At 38.6% G+C, this 25,063-nt stretch overlaps 1 protein-coding gene across 1 annotated transcript in view; it reads left to right on the top strand.

Moving 5' to 3' along the window:
• LOC145978202 (pickpocket protein 19-like) overlaps positions 1–24,444 on the top strand; it is a 30,272-nt gene extending 5,828 nt beyond the window's left edge. The window contains exons 3-10 of the mRNA XM_083110643.1: positions 692–784; positions 6,212–6,373; positions 13,415–13,618; positions 16,679–16,847; positions 18,184–18,329; positions 20,040–20,157; positions 22,552–22,828; positions 24,371–24,444. Coding sequence (XP_082966769.1) covers positions 692–784; positions 6,212–6,373; positions 13,415–13,618; positions 16,679–16,847; positions 18,184–18,329; positions 20,040–20,157; positions 22,552–22,828; positions 24,371–24,444 — 1,243 coding nt within the window. The remainder of the gene's footprint in view (positions 1–691; positions 785–6,211; positions 6,374–13,414; positions 13,619–16,678; positions 16,848–18,183; positions 18,330–20,039; positions 20,158–22,551; positions 22,829–24,370) is intronic.
• Positions 24,445–25,063: the final 619 nt, after the last annotated feature.

Here is a 25,063-nt window from a genome sequence, read left to right as displayed (position 1 = left end):
CGGGGCATTTTTTAGCAAAATGTAGAGTTTCATTTAGATGGCTGTAGATCGGAGGCTAATTGCCTAAACAGACGAATCATATATCGTTATACGCGTAATGAACCATAGATTCGGACTATATACAATATATACACATTGAGTGTATATTTTTTAAAATCTAGCATCGCTTCTCTTCCACTTTTAGCTAATCGCGATGATGAGGATGAATGATGATGATATGATGTAACTCACAAAGAATGCCGATGCCCAGGCCGAAATTCGAAACCGGGATCCCTGAGTCGGCTTTTAAGGAATGATTTTTTTACATAAGCTGGTCAGAGGCTGTCAACATCTTGTTTAGCGTTTTGTTTCAATTGTTTACGATTCGTTTCGTAAAACAAAGAATATAAACATAATGATGGGCTATATGGTTGATAATATTTATGCATCCTACTCTACAATACGAGAGGAAACCAGTCTGTAATATCCCAAGCTTTTTTCATACGATTGAAAAACAACAACAAAAAAACACTTCCTTGCAAGAACAAAGAGCGGGAATTTGAGACAAAGTCCATTGCCGATAAGATAACTGAAGACAGAAAGGCACCTGCCAGTTGGTTCTGTGATCAATTCTGTTTACCAGCAATTCAGTTCCCCCAACTAAAATAACATGGTAATTATGACGGGAATCAATAACCTATTCATGTTTCAGTTCTGGAGTCCAAGGACAGATCAACAAGCCGATGACTGATGGACGAGGAACAATCCACACAAATAGACCGTGTCCAGACATCCATAGCAGCAGGTACGCGAAAAATTACTTCTATCCTGATAGGAAACATTCCTCAAAGCCTGTATATAAAGTTTGAACATTATTCTCCAAGAAAGTATCAAGATTAAATTTCAAGTGAAGAATTCATATATACGAGGGTGTTCTGAAAAGTTATTGGCCTCGACCATAGATGGCAATGCTATCGGCAATTTTTCTTCTTCTAGGTTGGTACATAAGCATACATGTAAAATTGATAGCCACTCTTCAAATAGTTTATTTAATGGTAGTGATTGCCGCCACAACCGTTTTAAGCAAACCGATTGGCTGACGTGACGTGACGCCATTAGTGTGAGCACAGACAATGTGAGGTTAGGTTAGGTTCGGATAGATAGAAGAAGAAGAACAAGTGTTGTGGTAATAATTCCAACCTTCATTAATACATCTGCCTGAAGCAGATGTGTTATGTGTATTCTTCAAATGGATAAAACTGAATGTCGTGCACTGATAAATTCTTAGTAAAAGAATGTTTGTCAAATGAAATTCTTTACAAGTTCATCAAAGTTTGTGGGGACTCTTCTTCCTTTTCAACAATTAAAATAAAAGAATAGGCTGCTTAATTTAAACGTGGCCGTACCAGCCAGCCCTGGCCCAAAACCATGGTAACGGTTGAAGTTTTTGCTTGCGATGACGTGTGACCGGCCAAGTGAATCCATCACTTCAATGTAAAGTCACGGAAATGGCAAAACGACAGTGTTACAGTATGCAGATATTAAACACCAGAACAAGAACAATGTCTAGATGAGGATGTGTACGTATTACAGGCTGTGGAAAAGAAGATACGATAGCCACTAACGCCGTCAAACGGTTGGGCGGGAACTTCACGTCACATACCATGAAGAAGTAATAGGATCTGAGCTGATTATGTCCTTTGTGATTAGTCACTTCATTAAATGGTTGACTAAATCTCATCAATTTACATTGTCGAGTTTATTATTTGTGTTCTTTTTGGTTTAGGTTCAATATCTTCTCCGTAGAGAAAATTATGCTCATTTCTTTGTTTTCCTTGACCCTGTACATCCAGGGTCAAGGAAGTCAGTAATAAGGTGTGTTACATACAGTGTACACCAGGGCCGGCGCTAGTAATTTTGCCGCCCTGCGAGGTGGCGGCAGATGCCTCTCCCTCTCGAACCCCCCCCCCCCCTCCCGTCATTACGTAGCAACGGTAAATTGAAAATTAATATATTCCTAAGTAAAACATCAAACTATAAAATAAATAATTTTATTATACTATTAACCAAAAAAGGATATCTTGCTCGACCACAGTTAAACACTAATTTTATATTAGACTTATTATTATACTTTATGAAAACTCTCTCTTTCTTTTAAATGTATCTTAAATGTAACAAGTATTAGGAAAGAAATGAAGGCTTGACTTTATATGTTTAACGTTGTAGGTCTGTGATACATGATTGGATTTTTAAAATGTGGGTGATCTAAGGTTTTAATTCTTTCCATAAAGCGGCTCTGGGGTTCACCCAGCCTCAAATGAATGGGTGTACCATGGGGGCAACCTGGGAGGTAAAGGCGGCCGGAGAGTGGTGCTGATCACATCACCTCTAAAATGGCTGAGATCGAGAATGTGTGTGGGCCTACTCCCACATCCCCTAAACGTGCCTTCATGACATGGTGCTATGTGCACAGGGAACTTTACCTTTGCATTTAGTATTCTTCTTCGTATAAAGCTATCTTGCATAAAATAGAAACAAGGGTGTTTCAGACATGATTGATAGGAGATAGTATTTTTATTAGCCTTAATTTCCAAAAAGAACTTTGTTCGCCACTTGCCACGTTTACCGACAAAGTTAATACATCCGAAGTTCTACACTCACATTAGGTGCAAAATCATGACTCTTTATCAGTTTAAGGTCTCCTTTCGTGTAATTGTTTTTTTATAGCCAAAAACGCTTTTCGTTCATCTTTTAATTCAGTAACTTTCATGTGTTAACATTCCGGCAGTTTTCTACAATTTTCAAATAAAGATAAGATTGCATGTCTTTAAGCTTGCTAATATCATAAAAGAAATGGAAAATTCACTATGATGTTTAAGCTGCTCAAATCTTTCTCTTAGAGCTAAAATAATCGTCTACGGCCTGGTAATAAATATCAACTTTGTACCGCTTTAGTGGATCTTCAACAGTTTCATCATACTGAAACTGCTTCTCCTTTCGATTTCGGCCCTGTACAGTGTTGCCTATCTTTAGATCATCTATATCTAAATTCGATGCCAATTCTTTCTCATCAACCTGGACTCAAAGGTCCCCCCCCCCGACGCCTCCACGAGTGGAGGGAGGGAAGTCCTACCAGGCTGCCAAGTGGCGTCTAAGAAACTTTGAAATTTTCATCACTCCTGCTTTTTTCAAAACGCCGATATGCTTGCAAGAAATCATCAAACACATCGTAGATTAATATTTTGAAGGCATTTGCTCATTACATTACGTGGAATAAGAAGTCATACGTACCATATAACTAGTGAGCAAAGAAATGTAAAGCCACACAACTAGTTTGCAATACACCGAGCCTCATGTGCGACCATTTGGACAGTTTTATTGTCGCCAATTATTTGAAGGAGCGCATCATAGACCTCTCCCATTTGACATCTCAACAAAGTTAAGGCATATAGTGCTGATTAAACAATATAAAAAAGTCAAGACAGCGTTTGTATTTCTTCTCCTTCGTGACCCTCACCGCCGGGTATGTGGCAGTCTTGGTCAAGAAGGTGTACAACACTGGGAATTGTGAAGGAGTACCATAGAATTAAATTCGTAGTAGTAGCTGTGGTCATATAGATATCGCAATACTATACTTCACTTCACTGACCTGTAACACTGATCACAGACTTGCATATACACACAAATTTTAAAATTAAATACCAATCTGGCGGGCAAAACTATATAGTATCCACATTGTACGAGGGGGTGGGGAGACGATAACAGGGAGTGTATGATACAGGAAATGGTATATTGGCTCTGTGTAGTCTGTTAAAAAAAGGGCGTGTCTGTGTTTGTTCTTTAACGTGCAATGGAAGAATAGATAATTTGGCGTTTGTTTGATTACTCTGCAATCACATGCAGGAGATTCATAACGTGATGTTCTTTTGATTGTATGAAAAAAATACTGGTGACATTTGAAGGATTCTATAGAGCAGCAGTTTAAAATGTATTATACAAATTAGTAATACTATTTTAAATATTTGTGGCAACGTGTTCAATTCACTGAAGTATTCTTAAAAATGTATACTACTATGTAAGACCATTACAGACACATTAACATTTATTTCATAGAACGTATAAGCGATATTAAAAAATACAATACTTCTGCAACTCAATTCTGCTTTATGGCCAAGTTACAAAGCAAAAATTAAACCATTAAGCTAAACTCCTACAGCTGATCAAAATCTAATTACGGCTTCGCAGTAACGCAACTTAGCTTTGAACAAAACTTCGTGTATATGTTGTGCTTATAAAATACCGACACGAAAGTTGTATTAATCATTTTACACATCGGTAAGAAGCCACACTTGGTTTCTACTGCAGAAATTAAAGACTACACATCGAAACGTGGAAAAAATCTGCCCTTGCATGTTGACCTGAGACCAGTGATGTGCCGTAGACTATAAGTTTACGTCTACATGCGTTGTCTACACGTAATCTACGCGTAGATTACATTGGGTTGTAGTTTACATAGACTACGTAGACAATCTACAGTGCATTAAAATTAATTTTCAAGGCTTTCATGAAAGGAAAGTGACATTTTCAACTATATTGGTTCTTAACGAACAGAAAAGAATCCTATTTGCTTGTACAACAAAATTTCTTCAATCATGAACTATGGAAGAAGATAAATAGTATGCAAAAAACAACAACAGATGGCAGTCGTGAGGCAAGAGTGGTCTTTTTCCAATAAAACACTAGAATATTTCCTATATTAGTTTTTTCCTAGGTGAGAAATTATTCGAATTTAGAAGAAAGAGTATGAAAAGTTCTCTTCGCACATCAGCAACTGATACGCAGTATAATTTTCTTTTAATTCCACGACGCCCTTTGCTAAGTTATCACCTTTCGCCATGTTGTTTACATAGATTACGTAATCTACGTATATAAAATAGTCTACGTGTAGAATGTAGACTATCGTTGTTTACGCGTAGACGCACATCACTGCCTGAGACTGCAGTGGCGTTCCCAGGATTTTCGAAAGGGAGGGGTTACGTACACTATTTTTGGTAGTCATCCCTCATTTTGCCATCTTTTCCTACATTTGACGTTCTTTCTTTTTAGGAATACTGGGCCAACGGGAAGGGTTATAACCCCCACCAACTCCGCCTTGGGCACGCCACTGCCTGTGAGAATGAAATATTACTTTATGCCAAGTTTGCGTGAAAGCAAAGTTGTACACTATTACATTTCATGTTAGGCAGACTTTGATATATTCGAGGAAACATGTTGTGCACTGAAGAAAAACATACAAGTGCATAGCCTAGTGTAAATATAGCGTACATAAATGCTCATTTGAACTTTTCTTTTCTGGTATACACAGTACATTATGTTCAACGTACTTGGAAGATGTATCTTGTAATAAATAATAATAACAAGTGGTGTGCGTTATCTAGAAAAGTCGGGACCGGGATCGGAAAGAAAAATTCTGTCCCAATCCCGACTTCAGCAAATGACTTCCCTACTTTTCTGGATCCCGAGCAATCGGAAAATACCGAATGGTCATTTGAAAACGGTATTAATTCTTTTCTTTTCTACAGTGCCTGGAACTTATCGGAAATTGTTAGTTTTCATTCCAGAAATACAAGGACAATCACTTAAGGTGAAAATGACGTGTAGAATTTGAAATTTCCAGAGCGTCGGAAAATTTCGGAAATTTCCCGACTAGTCGAGAAATTGCGAATATTTCCCGTCCCGAATGACGGGATTAAAAAAAAAATCCCGTTCCGATCAATAATATTCTGTCCCGCATAACAATAAGTACCTATCGATATTTATTTTCAATTTGTCTAAAGCCACAAAATGTAAATGGGTGGAAATGCTCATTTGTGTACTCGATTTCGTGTGTTCAGTTTCTGGTATGGTTTTCCTATCTGCATAGTGCAACACTAGCGCATAGATTTGGAATTCATTTCATTGATAAATTCACTTCTTACCGTCGTTTCGTCATCACGAGTAAACAACGGATTGGCCCAACCTATACTTCTAATAACCTTGGTACCAGCCTTCAAGATGATCCCACGTGAGGAACATCCAAAAAGTTCAACAGCAGAAATCATTGAACAAATACACGATATATTATTAGATGATCGGCGAGTTAAAGTGCGTGAAATTGTTGAGGCTATACATATTTCGAAAGAACGTGTAGGATATATTTTGCATGAAGAATTGCAGGTTTTTGTTCTTTCAGGTTAAAAAATATGCAACCTTTGGAGACTTCCCAGGTGACCACAGATGAGAGTGCCGAAAGGCCGAAGGAGACAATTTTGGCGGTATTCCTACTGTACCTGAGGAACACGTCGCTGCACGGATTTAACTACATTTGCTTAGAAAATGTGTATTTAATCCACAGGTACGAGGTTTTTACATCAATTGGGATATTGATATTGCGCATTAGAAAAACAGGTAGTGGCTTATACAGGGTTCAAAACCTGGCCTGTCTCACCATATCCTAGTGCTAATTTATTAAATATAGTTTTGAATATTATTTAGTATCTTAATTTTTCTGGGGCTGCTTCCCCAAGGATAAATGTCACTGCACGTCACTGGTTTAGAGTTACCAAAAAATTTAGCCAGGATCACGAAATTTAGTTAAGGCTACTAACCTCTTTGCTTATGGTTTTCTAAAGGCTTAATCAAACATGCTTCATTAATTCAAATAACCCGTTTTTTCATATATACATTTCGCACAACCTAGGGTTACCAGAATAGAATAGAATAGAATAGAATACTTTATTGGTCATTAGACAACATAATTGCATCATAATAAGTATATAAATGTTAATATAAAAAATTACAAAAGAAAAGAAAATTAAAAAGGTAAATTTCTCGCATCAGACAAACGGATTTCTTCAAATTTACAGGAGAAATTACTTACCGAATGCAGTTTCTTTATACTTGTGGAAGTTCGGGGAAGTGTTTTCTCTCATCGTTCATTGAATTTTGCCGGTAAATCATCTATTTTTCGATATAAATGTGTGACCGATGCACGAAAGCTTTTACATCCATTTACTTCCAGGTGGATGTAGCCTCTGTGTAATCCCGGTCAATCCCGGTCAGTTTTTCCAAACACGTGTTTTTCTAACTGAAGAAGGTACGTTTCCGCAAATGGTTTGTGGGGCTATGTGTCAATGGTTCGTGGTGATATGCGTCAATGGTTCGTGGTGCTATGTGTCAATGGTTCGTGGTGCTATGCGAGAATGGTGTGTGGGGCTACGCATATTTTTTTCTAAACCAATTTTTAACTATTGTAACCTATACGTGACCCTACCTAACCTAACCTTACCGGAAATGGTTCGTGGGGCTATGCGTCAATGGTTTGTGGGGCTACGTAGGTATTTTTGGGTGCAGTGGGGTGGAAACACTGCATGCCGAGTACGGTAGTGAAACTGTGACCGCCATTTTGCGTGTTACCGAAGGCAAAAAGAAACGAAGAAAACTTACTCGATATGTCGCAAATAGAGCTTATTTCCGTGGAATAAGCGAAATGCCACCTTCAGCAATGTTTCTCAATGCAGAATACGTAAGTACGAATATTCAAATTAAATGAACTAGCAAATTTCATCCGTTTGTCCGATACGAGAAATTTACCATTAAAAAATTAGATCACTATAAGGAAAAAGTAGGACTTCCTATCCCAAAATGTAGGACTTTTAAGTCAAAATGTAGGACACAAATCATTCGCGGTAAATAGTACACATTTCTACAACATGTTAGTGAATAATGTAAAAATTGACCCATTTTCAGTTTTTATAAATAATATTTCTTAAAGGATTCCTTTAGACGAAAAAATCCCAAACCTGTAATCAGTAATAAACAATACATTTCTTACCACACGTGTTTTCAGTCATATTCTCAGAGGAGCCAATTTTTCTTAAAATTTCAGATTTAGTCAAAACATACTTATGGAACCCTGACCTCTTTGAAATTATACTGAACCAGTACCAAACCTTTTACAGTCTCTGTGACATTTTTTTCCCCTTCATCACTACATTGTGCTGACATTAATGAAAATACTCTCTAAACATTTGAATTATTACATGAAATGACAAACGAATATTCAGAAATTAACATAACCATATATAATAATAATAATAATAATAATAATAATAGTAAAATCGTCTTTATTGGAGCGGGTGTGTTTCGGCCTCAGGGCCCTTCTAACAACAGACTCTTGTCTGAAAGATTAATACAATGGAATAAAGAGTATACATTGAGAGAGAAAAAAAATAAAAACATGAAAAGGATTACATATCAATACAAATAAGAACAATTATATATAGGTATATACGCGTATATGTATAGATAATGAAAAAGAAAAACAGATTTAACCATAAATTGTTGAACATAGGTATCTAATGTTTGTTGCTTTTGTTTTTATTACGTTATATATACAGCGTGTCGCAAAACTCTTTCAACAACGCTTGCCTGCTGGTAGATATCATAAAAACAAGTAACTTTTCCCCATAAAGATCACCTCGAATTCGCTTAGTTCCTGCGCTATAAGCGCTTAAAGTCTATCCTGTACGTATGCAACCCAACACAGCAAACGCTTGCTCTGACATAACTACCAGCGGCGCGTGGCAGGGTTGCCACTAGCGTTCCTCGTTAAGAGAGACGACTTGAAAACAACAACTTGGGAGTCTTGCCTGAGCAAAATCCAAAACATTATTGATACTTTCGATGTTGTAAAAAGCATTGACAGTATTGATAAACTGACCAAGACAAATAATGGGCAGACTGAAATTCAAGATTAGGTCATTCTAAAATATCTCCATAATTGTTTCATTGATTTGGTTTATTTTAATTCGCTTTTCTGCCACCTTTGGCTAATAGTGAAGATGAGGATGATATGATGAAATAACAAATGACACCAAATGACACCAATGTCTAGGCCAGGATTTAAACCCGAGACACCTGGCGCCGTAGCGAGCTGTTCTAACCACATCACCACGGAGTGTTTCGTGTATCATGCAATATCAACAATTGCAAGGGACACGTGAGATAGGGAAAATCCACGAACGAACAAATGTAAACATGATGTGTTTGCTGCCTGGTTTCGAACATGCAGACTGCAATGTTATTACAATTTATTTGAAAATTATTTGCAATACTAGGAACATGCAAATTAAAAACTCTCTCTCTCTCTCTCTCTCATTCTCTCTCTCCCTCTCTCTCTTTTTCTTTCTCTCCACTCAAACTGGTTCATCTTTAATGCTCTATTAAAGAAGTTGTAGGAAGAAATTAATATTTCATTGAACGGAATTACATTGAGTTCGGTACAAACTCCCTGTACTAGTTTGTTCCGCACTTAACGATATCGCTTGATATTGGTACATCAAGAGAAATCCTCGTAATTTACACTATTTTCATGTGTGGGAATTAGTTTTCTCATTTTGTGTCTTTGCTTCCCATTCCTATCATCGAACGTGAAAAAAAAATTAAAAGGAAACCATTAAGTATACACGTCATAAATTGTACATATTTATCATTCATTGTAGTAACTTGATATCAACATTGAAATGTAAGAGTAACATTTTCGGAAGGCACCAAAATGTCAACTTTTAGTTCACCCTGGAAACAACGTTTTGTAGCAAACGAGCGAGATTCTGACATCTAAATGAATTTCCGGGATAATTCTTATGAATTTCTATTCTTCTCATTGTACGTCATTTTCACGTCCTATCTCACGTGTCCCTTGCAATTGTTGATATTGCATGATACACGAAACACTCCGTGGTGATGTGTATCGCTCGCTACGGCGCCAGGTGACTCGGGTTTAAATACTGGCCTAGACATTGGTGTCATTTGTTATTTCATCATATCACCCTCATCTTCGCGATTAGCCAAAGGTGACAGAAAGGCGATTTAAAATAAACCAAATCAATGAAACAATTATGGAGATATTTTAGAATGACCTAATCTTGAATTTCAGTCTGCCCATTATTTGTCTTGGTCAGTTTATAAATACTGTCAATGTTTCTTACAACATCGTAAGTATCATTAATGTTTTGGATTTTGCTCAGGCAAGACTTCCAAGTTGTTGTTTTCAAGTCGTCTCTCTTAACGAGGAACGCTAGTGGCAACCCTGCCACGCGCCGCTGGTAATTATGTCAGAGCAAGCGTTTGCTGTGTTGGGTTGCATATTGCACAGGATAAATTTTAAGTGCTTATAGCGCGGGAACTAAGCGAATTCGAGGTGATCTTTATGGGGAAAAGTTACTTGTTTTTATGATATCTACCAGCAGGCAAGCGTTGTTGAAAGAGTTTTGCGACACGCTGTATATATAACGTAATCTGGAACAATGAAAAATATAATAATAATAATAATAATAATAATAATAATGAAGTGAAATAAAATAATGAAATTATAAGATTTATATGCACAGTTGCCAAATGTTACAGTGAGTATTTTTATGAATGAAAAGTTGCTCGTGAAAACATAGTGCCCTTAAAATAACGTGAAATGGTTCCAGAAGTTTCATTTTTGTTGTTTATTGTTCAATAACTTTGTTGTATGAATCTTTATTCTGGCTTTTTTCTGTTTATTTTATTATTATTATTATTATTATTGGACTCAGTTGTTAGCATATGCAGATGATGTAGACTTACTGGGGGATGATGTGAATACAATTAAGAATAATGCTAAAATATTTTTCAAAACTGCAAAAGAGATAGGGTTGGAAGTTAACAAAGAGAAAACTAAATATATGCTTACAGGCCGAAACCAAGTGTTAGGTAATAATCAAAATTTAATTATTGATAACAACTCGTTTGAACCAGTTTCCAAATTCAAATACTTAGGAGTAATATTAACAAATGAAAATTATATTAAAGAGGAAATAAAAAGTAGGCTTAATTCAGGAAATGCATGTTACTTCTCTCTTCATAAACTTTTGTCTTCTCGTTTAATATCTAAGAAACTAAAAGTTAAAATATACAAAACAGTAATTTTGCCTGTAGTATTATATGGGTGTGAAACTTGGTCCCTTACATTGAAAGAGGAACATAAATTGAGAGTATTTGAAAATAAGATCCTTAGGAAAATCTTTGGACCTAAAAGGGATGAGGAGACAGGTGAGTGGAGAAGGTTACATAATTTAGAACTACATAATTTGTACTCATGTCCAGATATTATTAGAATAATTAAATCAAGAAGACTTAGGTGGGCAGGCCATGTGGCACGAATGGGAGAGGAAAGAGGAGTTTACAGGATTCTTGTTGGGAAACCTGATGGTAAGAGACCTGTAGGAAGGCCAAGACGAAGATGGAGGGACAACGTTGAGATGGACCTAAAGGAAATCGGTAGGGATGGAAAAGAGTATATAGATCTTGCTCAAGATAGGGACAGATGGAAGGCCTGTGTTGCTGCAGCCATGAACCTTCGGGTTTAAGAAGGCTAGAGAGTTAGTTAGTTAGTTATTATTATTGGAGCGTATCACAATTAATTTCACTATTGGGTATGGGAGTGTAGTCTACACAATTTTAATGGATGATGTTTCTGTTGATTATATCTTTTTTTCGACCGAAGCACATGTTTTTTCTTACTTTAAATTACAGCGCCTTGAATATCGTAGTGTGGAAAACGGAACTCTTCTGAGAGCTCTGGCTGGTTCACACTTGAATATGATACCGCTAGAGGCGCTGGTGTCGGCACAGCTGCATGGTATTCGACTGCTTATAACGGAAGTAAATGGAGTTTTCGCTGCAACGTCTGATTCTTTTACATGAAGCATTTCTATGAATGTGATAATTGCTATGATATTTGGTACAGTGGTTGAGAATATATTAACGAACATTCTAGACAGTCGACCACCTCCTGTTATCGCGTTATACTTTCATTAATAATGCGGGAGAAAAAATACACGTGGAATGCTCTTGGTAACTAAAGGTTCATTATTATCATCATCATCATTTGTTTTAAAGATATACACACTGAAGCATTTGTATTTTTGGTATCTTTCTTCTGCTTAAAACTAATCGCGGCGATGATGATAATGATGATTGCATAAAACAACAAGGAGAACCCCACAAAACTTCCTTAGTGCCATCGACATGAGTGTAAGGAAACTTTCAGACGAATGGGACAAGCGACACGGGATGTTCACACTGATGTGACTAGTGACACAGACACTTCCAGACTGTAAAATAGCATTCATTGCGCATGAGGGTCCAAACAGCAAACGACACGTTCATATGCCGTATTCGCGTGTTACTTGTTACTTCAATCTGAAAGCTTCTTAAAGGAAGAGTCCCCAACTAAGTGACAAGCGACGTGGTTCGTGCCTTCAGTCTATTAGCAAGCGTTTGCTGCTAATTATGTGAACAGCAGATCTAAGCAACACGATAAACCGCATGTTACAACAACAGATCTAGGCGACACGATAAGCCACACGTGTCGCTCATACTGGGCCCTTTTCCCCAATAGCTTGCAACGTGTTGCCGTTGTTTGTTGTTCGCCCATGCGCGATGCAATGAGTGTCTTGCTTTAGGGAGATTGCGCACCGAAGCGACAAGCGGCACGCGACACTTATCGTTTGAGTATTTCACCAACCGAACGCTAGCCTGTGCTGCCCGTCATGCCACTACGATGTGAAATGTTGCTCTTGATTGGCTCGTTTCCAAGAGACATGTGTCGCGTGTCGCTTCGGTATCAAAGTTGCCTTGGACGGAAGGACCCGTGTCGCTTTGGTGTGAAATCCCCGTATGGTTTGTCGCATGTCGCTTTGATCTAAAATCTCCTTAACGGAACGATGCAGTCAAAGCTTATGTCCCCGCGGTTCGAAAGGCTGCATTGATTACCAACGGCTCCCTTTCAAGCGACACTTGTGGTTTGTCGCCTCGGTATGAAATATCTCTCAGGATACTATTTATATTCTAATAACATAGAAAAATAAGCTCTAATACACAGTCCAAGACCTGACGCCCGGAATCACATTGCGATGTTTCTTCTTGTGTTACGCATGCTATTTATTTATTAATTTTATTTAATTTTTCTTTCCAAATTAATGCCATTTCGTGACTGCAAATCACTCCACAAATATAACTGTTTCCATCAATTCACGTACCGCATTTCAAGACAAACAAATCTACACAATATATTCCAAAATCTAACTAAGCCGCATTACTTTCATAAGAAAATTAGCAGCTGTACTGATCGCACTGCCATCTATGTTGTCTTCGTCTCGGGAACCAGTTTCTTGGGTCGTTTTCCACACTACGTTATTCAAGGCGCTATACTTTAAATTATGTGATGCTCAAAAAGTAGGACATTTGTATTTTTTTTAAAAAAAATTCCTCCCGGACGCAGGACATTAGTCTAAAATATAGGACATGTCCGGAAAAAAGAGGACGTCTGGTAACCCTAGCACAATCCTCGTATATTTTATTGCAGGTTCATGTGGTGCATCGTGTGCGTGCTGGGGATCGCAGGGGCCACTTTCATGACAGCCACCGTCTGGCACAAGTTCGCCGTCTGCCCCACGAGGACAGTGGTGGACGACCTCTACTTCCCTGTCCACGAGGTACCATTCCCGGCGGTCACCGTCTGCAGCGTCAACAAGGTCCAGAGGTCGAGGGCGGAAGAGTTCTTCATCCGGTAAGGTCTCCAGTTACAATACGCTTCCATTTTTCATTTTCAGCCTTCCAAAAATCGGAGGGCATTGACAGTGAGTGTAAAAAGTGTTTGGACACAATTGATGGTACGTAAACAGGGAATCCGCTCAGGGATATGGGTGCAGGTAGACGAGTGGAATAAAAACCACATTATTCTACCTCATATACGTGTTTATCTGATACTACAGGAAAATACAAAATATAAAAAATAAACCATCTATAAACAATAATAACGAAAATATCACATATTTTGAACACAAAAACTCTTTGGACACTTGCCATTCTTGTCCATATTTTCTGCAAAAAACACAAGCATTTAATATTTTGATGGATTTCCTTTGGCACGAATCACTGCCTGGAGCCTGTCTGGTACAGATTTGACCAGATCTGCAGTAATCTGAGGTGAAATGGCGTTTCATTCTTCCTGCAGTACTAATTTTAGGTCGGATTTGTTGGATATGTTTCCTTTTCTTATCTGTCTCTCTAATATACTACACAAATTTTCTATGGGGTTACGTTCTGGGGATTGAGGGGGTGTGAAGTTGTTTTGGGGTGTTATATAACAGCCACAATTTTGTATTAAGGGAGGTATGATTCGGATCGTTGTCCTGTTGAAACAAGTAATCATTACCCAAGTTCATTTGAGCCGCACTAGCGCTCAAATTATTCTTCAATATATCAATGTACATGTACTGGTCCATCGTCCCCTCTATGAAATGCAACTTGCCGACCCCGGCAGCACTCATACAATCCAATACTAAGAGTGAACCGCCACCGTGTTTCACAGTTGGGATTATGTTTCGCGGCTCCAACTCTGTATTTCTTTGCCGCTATACCATATGCTTACCATCCGACCCAAATAAGTTGAATTTGCTTTCGTCCGAAAAAATGACCTTGTTCCAGAAGTCTGCATCGTAATTGCGGTGGTATAGGGCAAATTCGAGGCGCTTCTTTCTGTTTATTGCACTAACCCCAAAAGTTCTTCCTTGCCACGCGTCCATGGTAGGCATTTCGTCGGCATGCGTTACGAACTGTACTGGAGGAAACTTGCTTACCTCGGTCTTGAAAGCTTGCAGCCAACGTCGGAGCACTAGTTTTGGGGTCCTTTTTGATAGTTCGCAAAATAAACCGTTCGTCTTGCACAGAAAGCACTCTTGGTCGTCCACACCTCGGCTTATTTTCTACTGTTTTTCTTTCGCCAAAGCGATCTATGATCACGTGCACTGTTGCTTTAGGAATTCCGGACAAGCGTGATATTTCCCCTAACGATTTGCACTGGTTGTGTAGACGGATAACCTGCCGAAGTTCACAAACGGTGAACTCTCTCCTTCCGGGACCCATGTTGCCCTATCGTGTTCAATGAGGTGGAGCTACTGCCAGTACTGAGACTTGCGAACTGATAGCTGTGAGCCCACAGGTTGAATGGGTGTGGTACGTCTATGGCAGACCAGGTTTATTGATCGTGTTTTGCAGAGGTCCTTTATAATGTTTTTTACTAAGTGTCCAAAGACTTTCTGTGCCCATAATTTGGGGCATTTTTGTTATAATTGTTCATTGTTTGTTTATGTTTTGATATTTTTATTTCGTTGTTGTGCCAAGAAAGAAAGAATTTGTGGTAGAACCATTGCACTTTTATCCCGCTCACTTGCCATCATCCACAACGCCAAGAAGATCCATTATTAACGTAACTACAGCAGTGTCCAGACACTTTTTACACTCACTGTACATCACATCAAGAACCAAGCGAACCTACATGATGTACGGGAAAGTCGTTTTTTTTTTTTTTTGTTCTTTTCTAAATTGACTCCCTTAAAACCCGCGCCTGAAGTGAAAAATGTTAGCTTTGGTCAAGCCTTGAGGTTATGACTGAGGGGACTGCTTTGTGAAAAGTTTGCTAGATGGGGGAGCAGTGGCGGCGATTGGCTTCCAAAACGGGGGAGAGGCAAGGACAGTTTACTTTCCCTTGGTACATAAGGTTTAGCATAGTGCGGGGGCAAAAGTGACAAAAAGTGAGGGGTAACTGCACCCACACCCCCTAATCACCGCCACTGTGGGGATACCATTCCGGCATCCCCCTCACTTCAAGCACTGATTAAGCCACAATTAATCTGTATCATTCTTGATTTGATTTGTGTTATTTAGCGCCGCTTATCTGCCACTCTTGACTAATCGCGACGATGAGGATGTGTGATATGATTAAATCGATGAAGGGGCAGTCACGAAGAGCACCCATGCCCAGGCGTCTATGCGTGCTATATTAACCACTCCACCACGGAGGTCGGCTGTGTCATTCTTGGAATAATAATAATAACAACAATAATGTTATATTTATTTACTGCTTGGTTAAACTTCCTCACTTTGCCCGTGATTGAGGCTCTGTCCGAAAGGTACAAAGTACGGACTTGAAGTATGGTCTTGGCGGAAGTGACGTCACCTAGTACAGTTCGAAAGCGCCAAGAACAGGAGTACGCAAGTGCGTAGATCGCAGTGCAGATGGTTGGTCACTAGGTCACGTGATATCCACACTCGTTGTTCGTTTGTTTAAAATCGCGGAGATAGAAAGCCAGCAACACAGGTTAAATATACGTTATGGGTCAGCAAGTTGTTGGTTAAAGTGCTTCTTGTGTGTGGAAATGTATGTGTACGAACATTTGAAAATGCAACGTGATTTCTATGGTGAAAAACAAGTGTTTAAAACGTGGGGAGAACAACCAGTACTCAGTTATATCTACTGATCGTATTTGGCGCTGCAGTCGAAGTGCAATTCGAAAGACTTTCACTTCCAGTCCACGACTTGAAGACCGCACTCCAAGAGCATACTCGGAGGATGCTCGCTTCAAGTACGGTCTTGCACCTTTGGGACACGGCCTCTGTCCTCTGCAGAACGTGCACTTTCTAAACTTAAATTGATAAAAAGTTATTTGGGGAATAGAACTTCTCAGCGAAAATTACTTCCGCTGGGCACCGAAGAGGCATCTGTCCTTTCAGAGAGAACGCCTTCATTACGCCACTCACTGATACAGAATAAGATATTCTCTTACAGGCATTACAACCTAAGCGACTCAAGCGAGCTGGAGCCTTACATGACAACCATTCAGGCATTCAACTACCTCGATTATCCCAACTACTACCAGCCAACCTTGTTCCTGAAGGACAGGATCGACACCATTCCCCGTCTGAAGGACATCAACATCACGGAGCTTATGCTGCAGGTAGATTGCAAATTCCTTATTGGTCCTTGTGTCACTCTCCGCAGTCACTTAGTTGTAGGAGATCTCGTTTTAAGTCCACTTTATGAGCATGTAGGCTAATCGGGACCGGACCTTCAGTGATATCCGAACCAGTAGATGTTCCTCCACCGGATATCGAACCCGGGATCAAGGCGATGACGATAGCTACCTAACACTACGCAATGGGGTAGGGAATTCCTTATTTGTAGTGGAATTTGCTAAGTGGTTATATATTTTAATAGTTCTTGAAATTTCTTCATTAAAATGTATTTTTTATAACAAAAATGAATCTTATCGGTTTTGGAAACATACTGGAATACGATATTGATTTGATTTATTCTACTTCGCTTTTGTGATAATAAAAATAAACCAGAGATAACATTTAAAGATATTAAATAAAAGTAAATAGTTAATTTTTTCCACATTTCTGACTCTATCAAGCAAAATTTCACCAGATGGGGCTGTGGCCCCTCAAGTCTCCAAAAAAATCAGGGCCTTCTTGGGTGTTCTAGTATCCTGAAGGCGTCTCCTGAATGCTGTGCCACCAGAACAGTCTTAAACCAGATGTGTATAATTTCTTCGACTTGCTGCCAAGAAGTTGCAATATTTGAAGGTGTCAAAGCAAACATGGTGAGGGAGGGAATGTGGCCCCTCAAGATCGAACCAGTAAGAAAAACAATCACAATTATCCAGCAGTATCTACGCCGAACCATTAGTTCAACATACTGAGTGAGTGGCGTTGAATGAACTCAGCAGTTACCAATTTAGTCTGGGATAACATTTTCACCTGGACGATGTGGATTTTTGGCACACCTTTTATATTCCACCCTGGTCCCCCTACTTTTCATCCCAATAAAAACCTTGATCATGTTACATATTTACGGTTTAAAAAAATAATAGTCTTATTTTTAAAATACTTTAAGTGTTAGTGTTACGTTTATTGCAACTATGCATTTATTTAATACCTACATAATGATATCAAAATAACAGTAATCTCCTAGCTTAAATTTCTACTATACATAATTATGCAATATGTATTTATTATGATGTGAAGAAGTAACTTAAATGAATTCTTCTCTTCTCAACTTTTGAAAAAAACAAATAGTCTCGGTTAGTTAATCAGAAATAAGGTTTTGCCGCTACTAAATGAGGACACTCCGGTTTAGTGCCTCGCCGAGGGTGGGGCCCCGGGCAGTTGCCCTGTCCTTAAGCCGCCCTGAATCTAGGGATTTTCAATCGCACTTCCCTGATTTTTCAAGGTTTTACAAAATGATCGACAACAAATATCAGTATTTTATGAGCAAAGCAATCATTCCAGGTTCTTCCGACCTGTGGCGAACTGTTCGCTCTGTGTTGCTGGAAAGGGGACATTTACAACTGCTGCTCCATCTTGGAACTCCAGGAAACGGAGGAAGGCTTCTGCTACTCCTTCAACTCCGCAACGGTCATGGACAGAAGCAAAAGGTATGGCTCTACGAACATCCAGTTCTAGCTCTAGCCTCTTTAAATTTAAGGTAAATATGCGATATCGCCCGAACGGATTTCTTCAAATTTACAGGAGAAACCACTTACTGAAATCAGTTTCTGTTGCATTGTCGAAGTTCTTCGAGATATTTTCTTTCGCGGAAACTGAAAACTTCACCATAGAATTCTGCAGAACAAGGAATAATAACTTTTTATGTAAGGAACTTGCATTTTCAGTAAAGCGACAACATTATGCCGTTGTTTCTATTATGTACCTGCAGATGGCGCGAGCGTCGAAAGTCACGCGTTCTCGCCAGTGTTTCCAAACGTGCCTCTTTTTACGAGAATTTTTTTCTGTTTTTTTTTTTAACTATGCTTACCTAACCTAACCCAACTAACCTAACCTTGCCAGAAATGGTCCGTGGGGCCATCGTGAATGGTTTTTGGGGCTATCGTGAATGGTTTTTGGGGCTATCACGAATAATTTTTGGGGCTATCCGTCAATGGTTTCTGGGGGTATCGTGAATGTTTTTTTGGGGCTATCCGTCAATGGTTTCTGATGACATAATAAACACGAAAGTAGGTATTTTTCGGTTAAGAAGGTTGAAACACTGCACACCCACTCCAAATCGACAAAACAAAAGCACGACGCGCGATGATCCATGACGAGTGCACGCCACATTGTCTGTTACACAAGCGGAACAAGGAAAACAAATAATGACTCGTAATTTGAAAAGTTGACACTATTTTATGGAAAAACTCATAACTTCACTTTAAAGAATCTTCCGCAATGCAGAATAGGTAAGTATCAATGCTAAAATTAACGAAATAAACGAGCGATATCGCATAATTACCGAATTTAATTCCCCAACCAGGTAGGAAAGGTGATTTCCATTCAACGACTCACCTACAAGAAATGACGTGCAATCCACATCTACACCAATGTTATTAGAAGCATAGACGTTGGGCAGATGGAATGTTTTCTTCGTGATGACGTAACAACGGTTAAATGTGAAATTATCCATGAAACAAATACGATATCTATGCGCTAGTGTTGCACTGTGCAGCTATAGGAAGAAATGTCAGAAACAGAACACAAGATTGATTGATTTGATTTATTTTAATTCGCTTTTCTGCCACTTGTGGCTAATCGCGAAAGAACACAAGAAATCGAGTACATACATACGTATTTCCTGGTGCCATATGTTTTATTCTTTATAAGCAATAAACCAATTTACAGTTTCTGACGTCACATAGATTGAATATAATGACGGTTACTTATATTATTATACATAACATGAAGTAAAAACTATTGCCCTATGTTTAAAATGACCACTAAGATCTGTTGAGTCAATATTTTACAACATAAACACAAAATGTAACACAAATAATACGCGCTACAATGTGGTTTGATGATATTAGTTCGAATTTCTTGTCGGCCTCGGACTCGCAAAAGCCTGTTACTTATCCGTGATTTTGTAACTTTAAGTTGCCATCCAACCGCTTGATGGCGCTAGTGACTTCCACATTCGCTTTACACATCCTGTTCAGGTGTTTAACATGTGCACATTGCGACACTGTCGTTTCATTCTGTCGCATTCTATTGATACATTAACCTGGTCGCCAATACAGCACAATCTTTTCAATATAATAAAAAGCACACACATATTTTCAAACGCTGAATCTAAACTACAAACATCTCAATTGCAGGATGAAGAAGGAATTTTTTAGAAACTTCGCCCAAGGAACCACATCTGGTCTGGAAATATTTTTCTGGAATGTTAGTGATGAATATTTACAACAGGATAACAGACTTAGAGGTTTTAACGTAAGTATATTTTAATATTAGTGTTTTTATGTATCTCATTTGAATCAGCTTACAGAATAGAGTACTTGTACATCCAACGACAAAAGTAATACTAGGCGAATTGTTCAACACCATTACATATCGTCCACTGAAATGCGGCAGCATAGGCGTAGCTAGAACTTTATATTTGGGTGTGCACAAAGGAAAAAAATGAGGTCTTGTACCTTTTTAATAGCATATTTTTCAACACAATCACTTGGCTCTTTAACTGCACTGATGTTTGTAAAGGAATATAAATTCACTAAATGACAGTGTTGAAAATTTCTGAATATATGTAGTAGAAAAAATCAAATTGCATAGAAATTACACACACACACAAAATGTTCATAAATGTTACAAACAAATACATCAAAATACACGTCATCTACAACAAGAGACGTTTCTCAAAAGGTACAATGTTCTTAAACTCATCAATAACTTCATTTACATCAATAGACTAAGCTTTTTCCTGTTCCACAAATAGCAAGAGCAGGGCTTCCAATCTATCCTGCTTCTGAGTTGCTCTTAATTCAGTTTTAACTTGGGTAAGCTTGGAGAAAGCTCTGTCTCACACGTGCAGTTTGTGACAGGTATAGAAGAAAGGCACTTTAGTACAGAGTAGAATGCAGTAAATATCTTCTTTCTCCAATGACATCAAAAAATCGAAAATCTATAGACACCCGTTTCATCAGCGATAATGCACACGTTTGTACCAAGTAATGACATTTTCAACTTCTTATAAACTGCCGCTTATTTTCTCTCTTATTGAAATATCTATCTTTAATTCTCTTTGATAAAGCAGGCCATTAGGGTGTGCCTAGGCACACCCGGCACACCCCGTAGCTACGCCTATGTGCGGCAGCAGGACGCAACAAAGCCGTTTCCCGCGTCTCAGTGGGCAATAACCTTTAAGATAACCTACAGACAGTAGCGGCGATTAGGGGAGAGCAGATGCCCCCCCCCCCCACTTTTTGCCATTTTCCCCCCGCACTATGCTAAACCTTATGTACCAAGGGAAAGTAGACTGTCCTTGCCTCCCCCCAGTTTTTGCATTTTATCCCCCTAGGTTTGGAACCCAATTGCCCCCACTGTCTGCAGACTTCTGGCACAGGAATTCTGGCTTCGGTTCTACGTGTTTCCCTATAGTGGGCGTTCCACCATTTGATTTCAATAGAAGCAGACAACAGAAGTTCTGTTGCTTTCTGTTCGGGTGGGTGAAGTCAGAGGGAATGAAGGAGATTGGTATCCCTCCCAGCTAGCAAGATTTTCGCAAAGCAACCCCCCCCCCCCCAGCTGTCTCATTGTCACCATGTTAAACTGAGGAGCATCCCCCCAGGTAACATCAAGGCCAGACTAAACATCCCTCCAGCTAACATTTTCCACTTCAAGCGCTGCTTAAGGCGAGGAGGGACAATTTCCCCTAGGTCTTTCTCGCTGGGGCAGCTGCCGATTACTGTTGCCAACTTCGCTCTTTTGGAGCCAGATCTGGCTCTTTCGTGCACTCGTTTGGCTGTGAACTGTGACACCCGCCCCACCATGATGCCACCACTGGCTCCAGCCCATAAGGACCAACCTTTGCCATGAGTGTACATTTTGCACGTGACGTGATATTCATATATAGGCTGCATCACCCACCCACCTCTTTCCTCCCCAGCTAATTTTATATATAGCGCTGTGGCTAAGGTGAAGATGACAATATTATTATCCGGGAATCCTTTGTTTTCGATTTCATATGAACATCATTGGATTATTGAGATGGGTGGTACCGCCAAATCTAGGCGGTGAAGCTTTAAAGCTAAAGGTAATAGCAGCGCCCCACCCTTCTGACACCTAAAATTACCCTAGGATGCTCCTTGAAGTCATCTTTAGCTCTATTAATGGTAAAATGTAGCTCTTTCATTAACTTCAGGTTTGGCAACACTGCCAGGATGGCCGTATGAGGGAAGGAGAAATGCATTAGGTTTATGGGACTATTATTTTATTCGTCCTCTCGAGAATATCAAACATCCAATGACGTAGAAAAGTACATGGATGGAAAAAGGACACGTTGAAGTATGTCATAGTAGAAGGAAAAATCGAAACTCCCATTTGATTAGCCGTAACTTGAAGTTGAAGTTGATTTCCCATAAGGAATATATGGGATTCTGTAAATACTTATTAATCGTATGTTTCAAACATCGTGTCTAGCTTACTAATCAACTTGAAAAACAGTTTCCACTTGCAAAATGGAGAGAAATTCATACTCTCTTGAATACTAAACCCTTTTTTAAATAGCAGTGCCCAACCCGACGATATTGAAATAAATGCATAACTAGTGCTTAATTGTCCCCCCTCGCCTTAAGGTAATATTTATACAATGATCTGTTCTGCTTTCAGGTGTACGTGCACAGCCCGTACGGCTTCCCGGACACCTCCACGAAGACATTCGTTCCGATCGCCCACAGAAAAATCATGGAGATATTCGTTTCCCCAGAGCACATGTACAGCGTGGACTGGGTCAAGTCCGTTGCGATGACCAAGCGAAAATGTGTCTTTGCAGGCGAGATCCGGTTAAACACCACCGCAGTGTACAACCGGGTGTCGTGTTACAGGGAATGCAGGATGGAGTACATACTCAAGAAGTGCAACTGCACGTTATATTTCTCCCCTAAAGGTAAGGGCAGTTTGCCATGGGCGACACGAAGGGTCGACCCACCCTGCCAATTGGCATCCTTCATTTGAAGTTATATAAAGTGTGGCAGAACTGTAGCTTGTTACTTTTATAACAGAAATAATGTTCAATTAGTCACTGAGCGAATTAAGGTTCTTGCTTCGGGGGCATTCCAGCGTTACGTGTGTGACATTTTACATATAAAAATTTAAGAATATTCATAATGAACTGATTTCATAGAATTATGAAGTTCTCTGTATTGTCTGGTAACAAATCACAAAAACTTGAGGATGATGGAAAAGGCTGAATGCATGAAAAGCATTAGAAGAAAAGGTCTAAATATGCCCCCCTCCTTTTTATGTTGTCATTTTCGGAGGGAGAAAATTAATATTTCAAGCACCTGCCTTTAAAATGCATATCAATGAAATATATACTTAAATGTAATAGCATGTTAAAGTATAGAAGGCCTCCATTTCTTTATATAAAAAGCATTTTCCAAAAAAATGGTAAAATGATGTATTTCAAAATTGTGGTCTAAATATGGGCTACTAGTGGCAATATCACAAAAAGCAATTCAAATTTAAAAAACAGTCATTTATCGCTAAACATTATAAAATTTATATTTATGAATAATCTGTTGCTTTGAAAATCAAGCGGAATGGGAAAAATCGAAATTAAGAAAAACATCCAAATATTTGTTGAAAGTGTGATATCAACATAAGACCTCATGTCATAGCCCATATTTAGACCATCACGCTATTTTTCTTCTTCAATTTATTTTCGCTCTCTGTGGTACGTATTTCACAAAAAAATCATGGCATTATAAAAGCCCACATTTGTTTTATGTACAGCTAATATCATAACTTATACAAATCAGATGAGAATTCAGAAAACGTTGAGTTAAAACATACCTGCAAAAAGCTTTCGGAGGTCGCAATTCTATAACGGCGTCCAAAGCCGAAACTAACCACCACTTTCTCTTGCGAATTGGCGCCACAACCTTTGTCCTTGACAGATCAGTTCCAATAGCCTCTGCCAGGCTGCAGAGCGCTGATAACTCCTAAAACCCATATTTAAACCTTCGCCCATATTTAGACCTTCTCCTCTAACAAAAGTGAGTTACCGTGTGAAGCTTTAAAAATGTAGCAAATTTGGACTTCATTTGTCATTTCATATAGGCTGCAGATGCTAGTAACTTTTATTGGTGAAATGTGCAAATGATATGCATTCACAAACATCTAAACCTTAATGCAAATAAAAACAATATCCCTGAAGATGAGAGTAACGTTAGCTCTCGAAAGCTCGGAAGCCTATCCGGAAATTCTCTGGCTGATTGTCCGAGTAAACCTCTTCAATAAATACTCTCTTAGCCCAAAGATGAATTTTTCTAATATTAAGGTGAACACAAAATGTGACTCCCCCTCCCCCACCAGAATACATTCCCGCCTCCAATCTCCACACCCATTTTTTCCTGGTGTCACTGATTCAGTTTCCTAAGTATGGAGCACTGCAATGCAACTCATTCACTTTTTCTATCTATTTTAGAAGGCGAAGAATTGTGTGGAGTGGATCACTTCAACTGTTTAAAAACATTTGATAGTAAGTATTTAGATAATTAAGACACTTAACAATGACGGAATTACATTGCTTGATACAAATATTTATTTATTTATTTAAAAGTGTTTTTAAACTGCCGAGAACAGCTTTTCAGCCTTAATACAGCAGTATTACACGTTACACGTTACAAGGTTACATATTACAAGGTATCCAAAACCACAGTATTGGACAAGAGAGCATTCAAAATATTTAGCAAACATAACCTAAAACTACAAGAATTTTAAAAATGCATTATAGAATATACAATTGTTACATTTCAACTATAGAACTACGTATAAAAGATGTCTTAAATATTTATCCTTATATATGAAGTTGAAATTGTTTTAACAACATTATCAATATCTATCTTATGATATTCGAATTATAACTGTTTATGAGATAAAGAACATACTTGTTATTTTTGTAATTCTTATCAAGACATAATAATTCGCTTATGTAGTGAACTCGGCCATGGAGAACCTAAATCATCATTTACTCCCGACTCAAATACATTTAAAATTTCATTTATAGTAAACCCTCAACTTCTGTTTCAGTGAATCTAAAAAAGTTAAATATTCATGAAAAATATAATTGGTAGCATGTCCACTATACAGTAAAAAATTTTATACTGACTTGAAAACT

Source organism: Lepisma saccharinum, chromosome 24 (genome assembly GCF_977018435.1).
Source record: "Lepisma saccharinum chromosome 24, izLepSacc3.1, whole genome shotgun sequence".
Taxonomy (NCBI): Eukaryota; Metazoa; Arthropoda; class Insecta; order Zygentoma; family Lepismatidae; genus Lepisma; species Lepisma saccharinum.
Note: the sequence above shows the minus strand (reverse complement) of the source record. Positions and strands in the feature narration are given on the sequence as shown.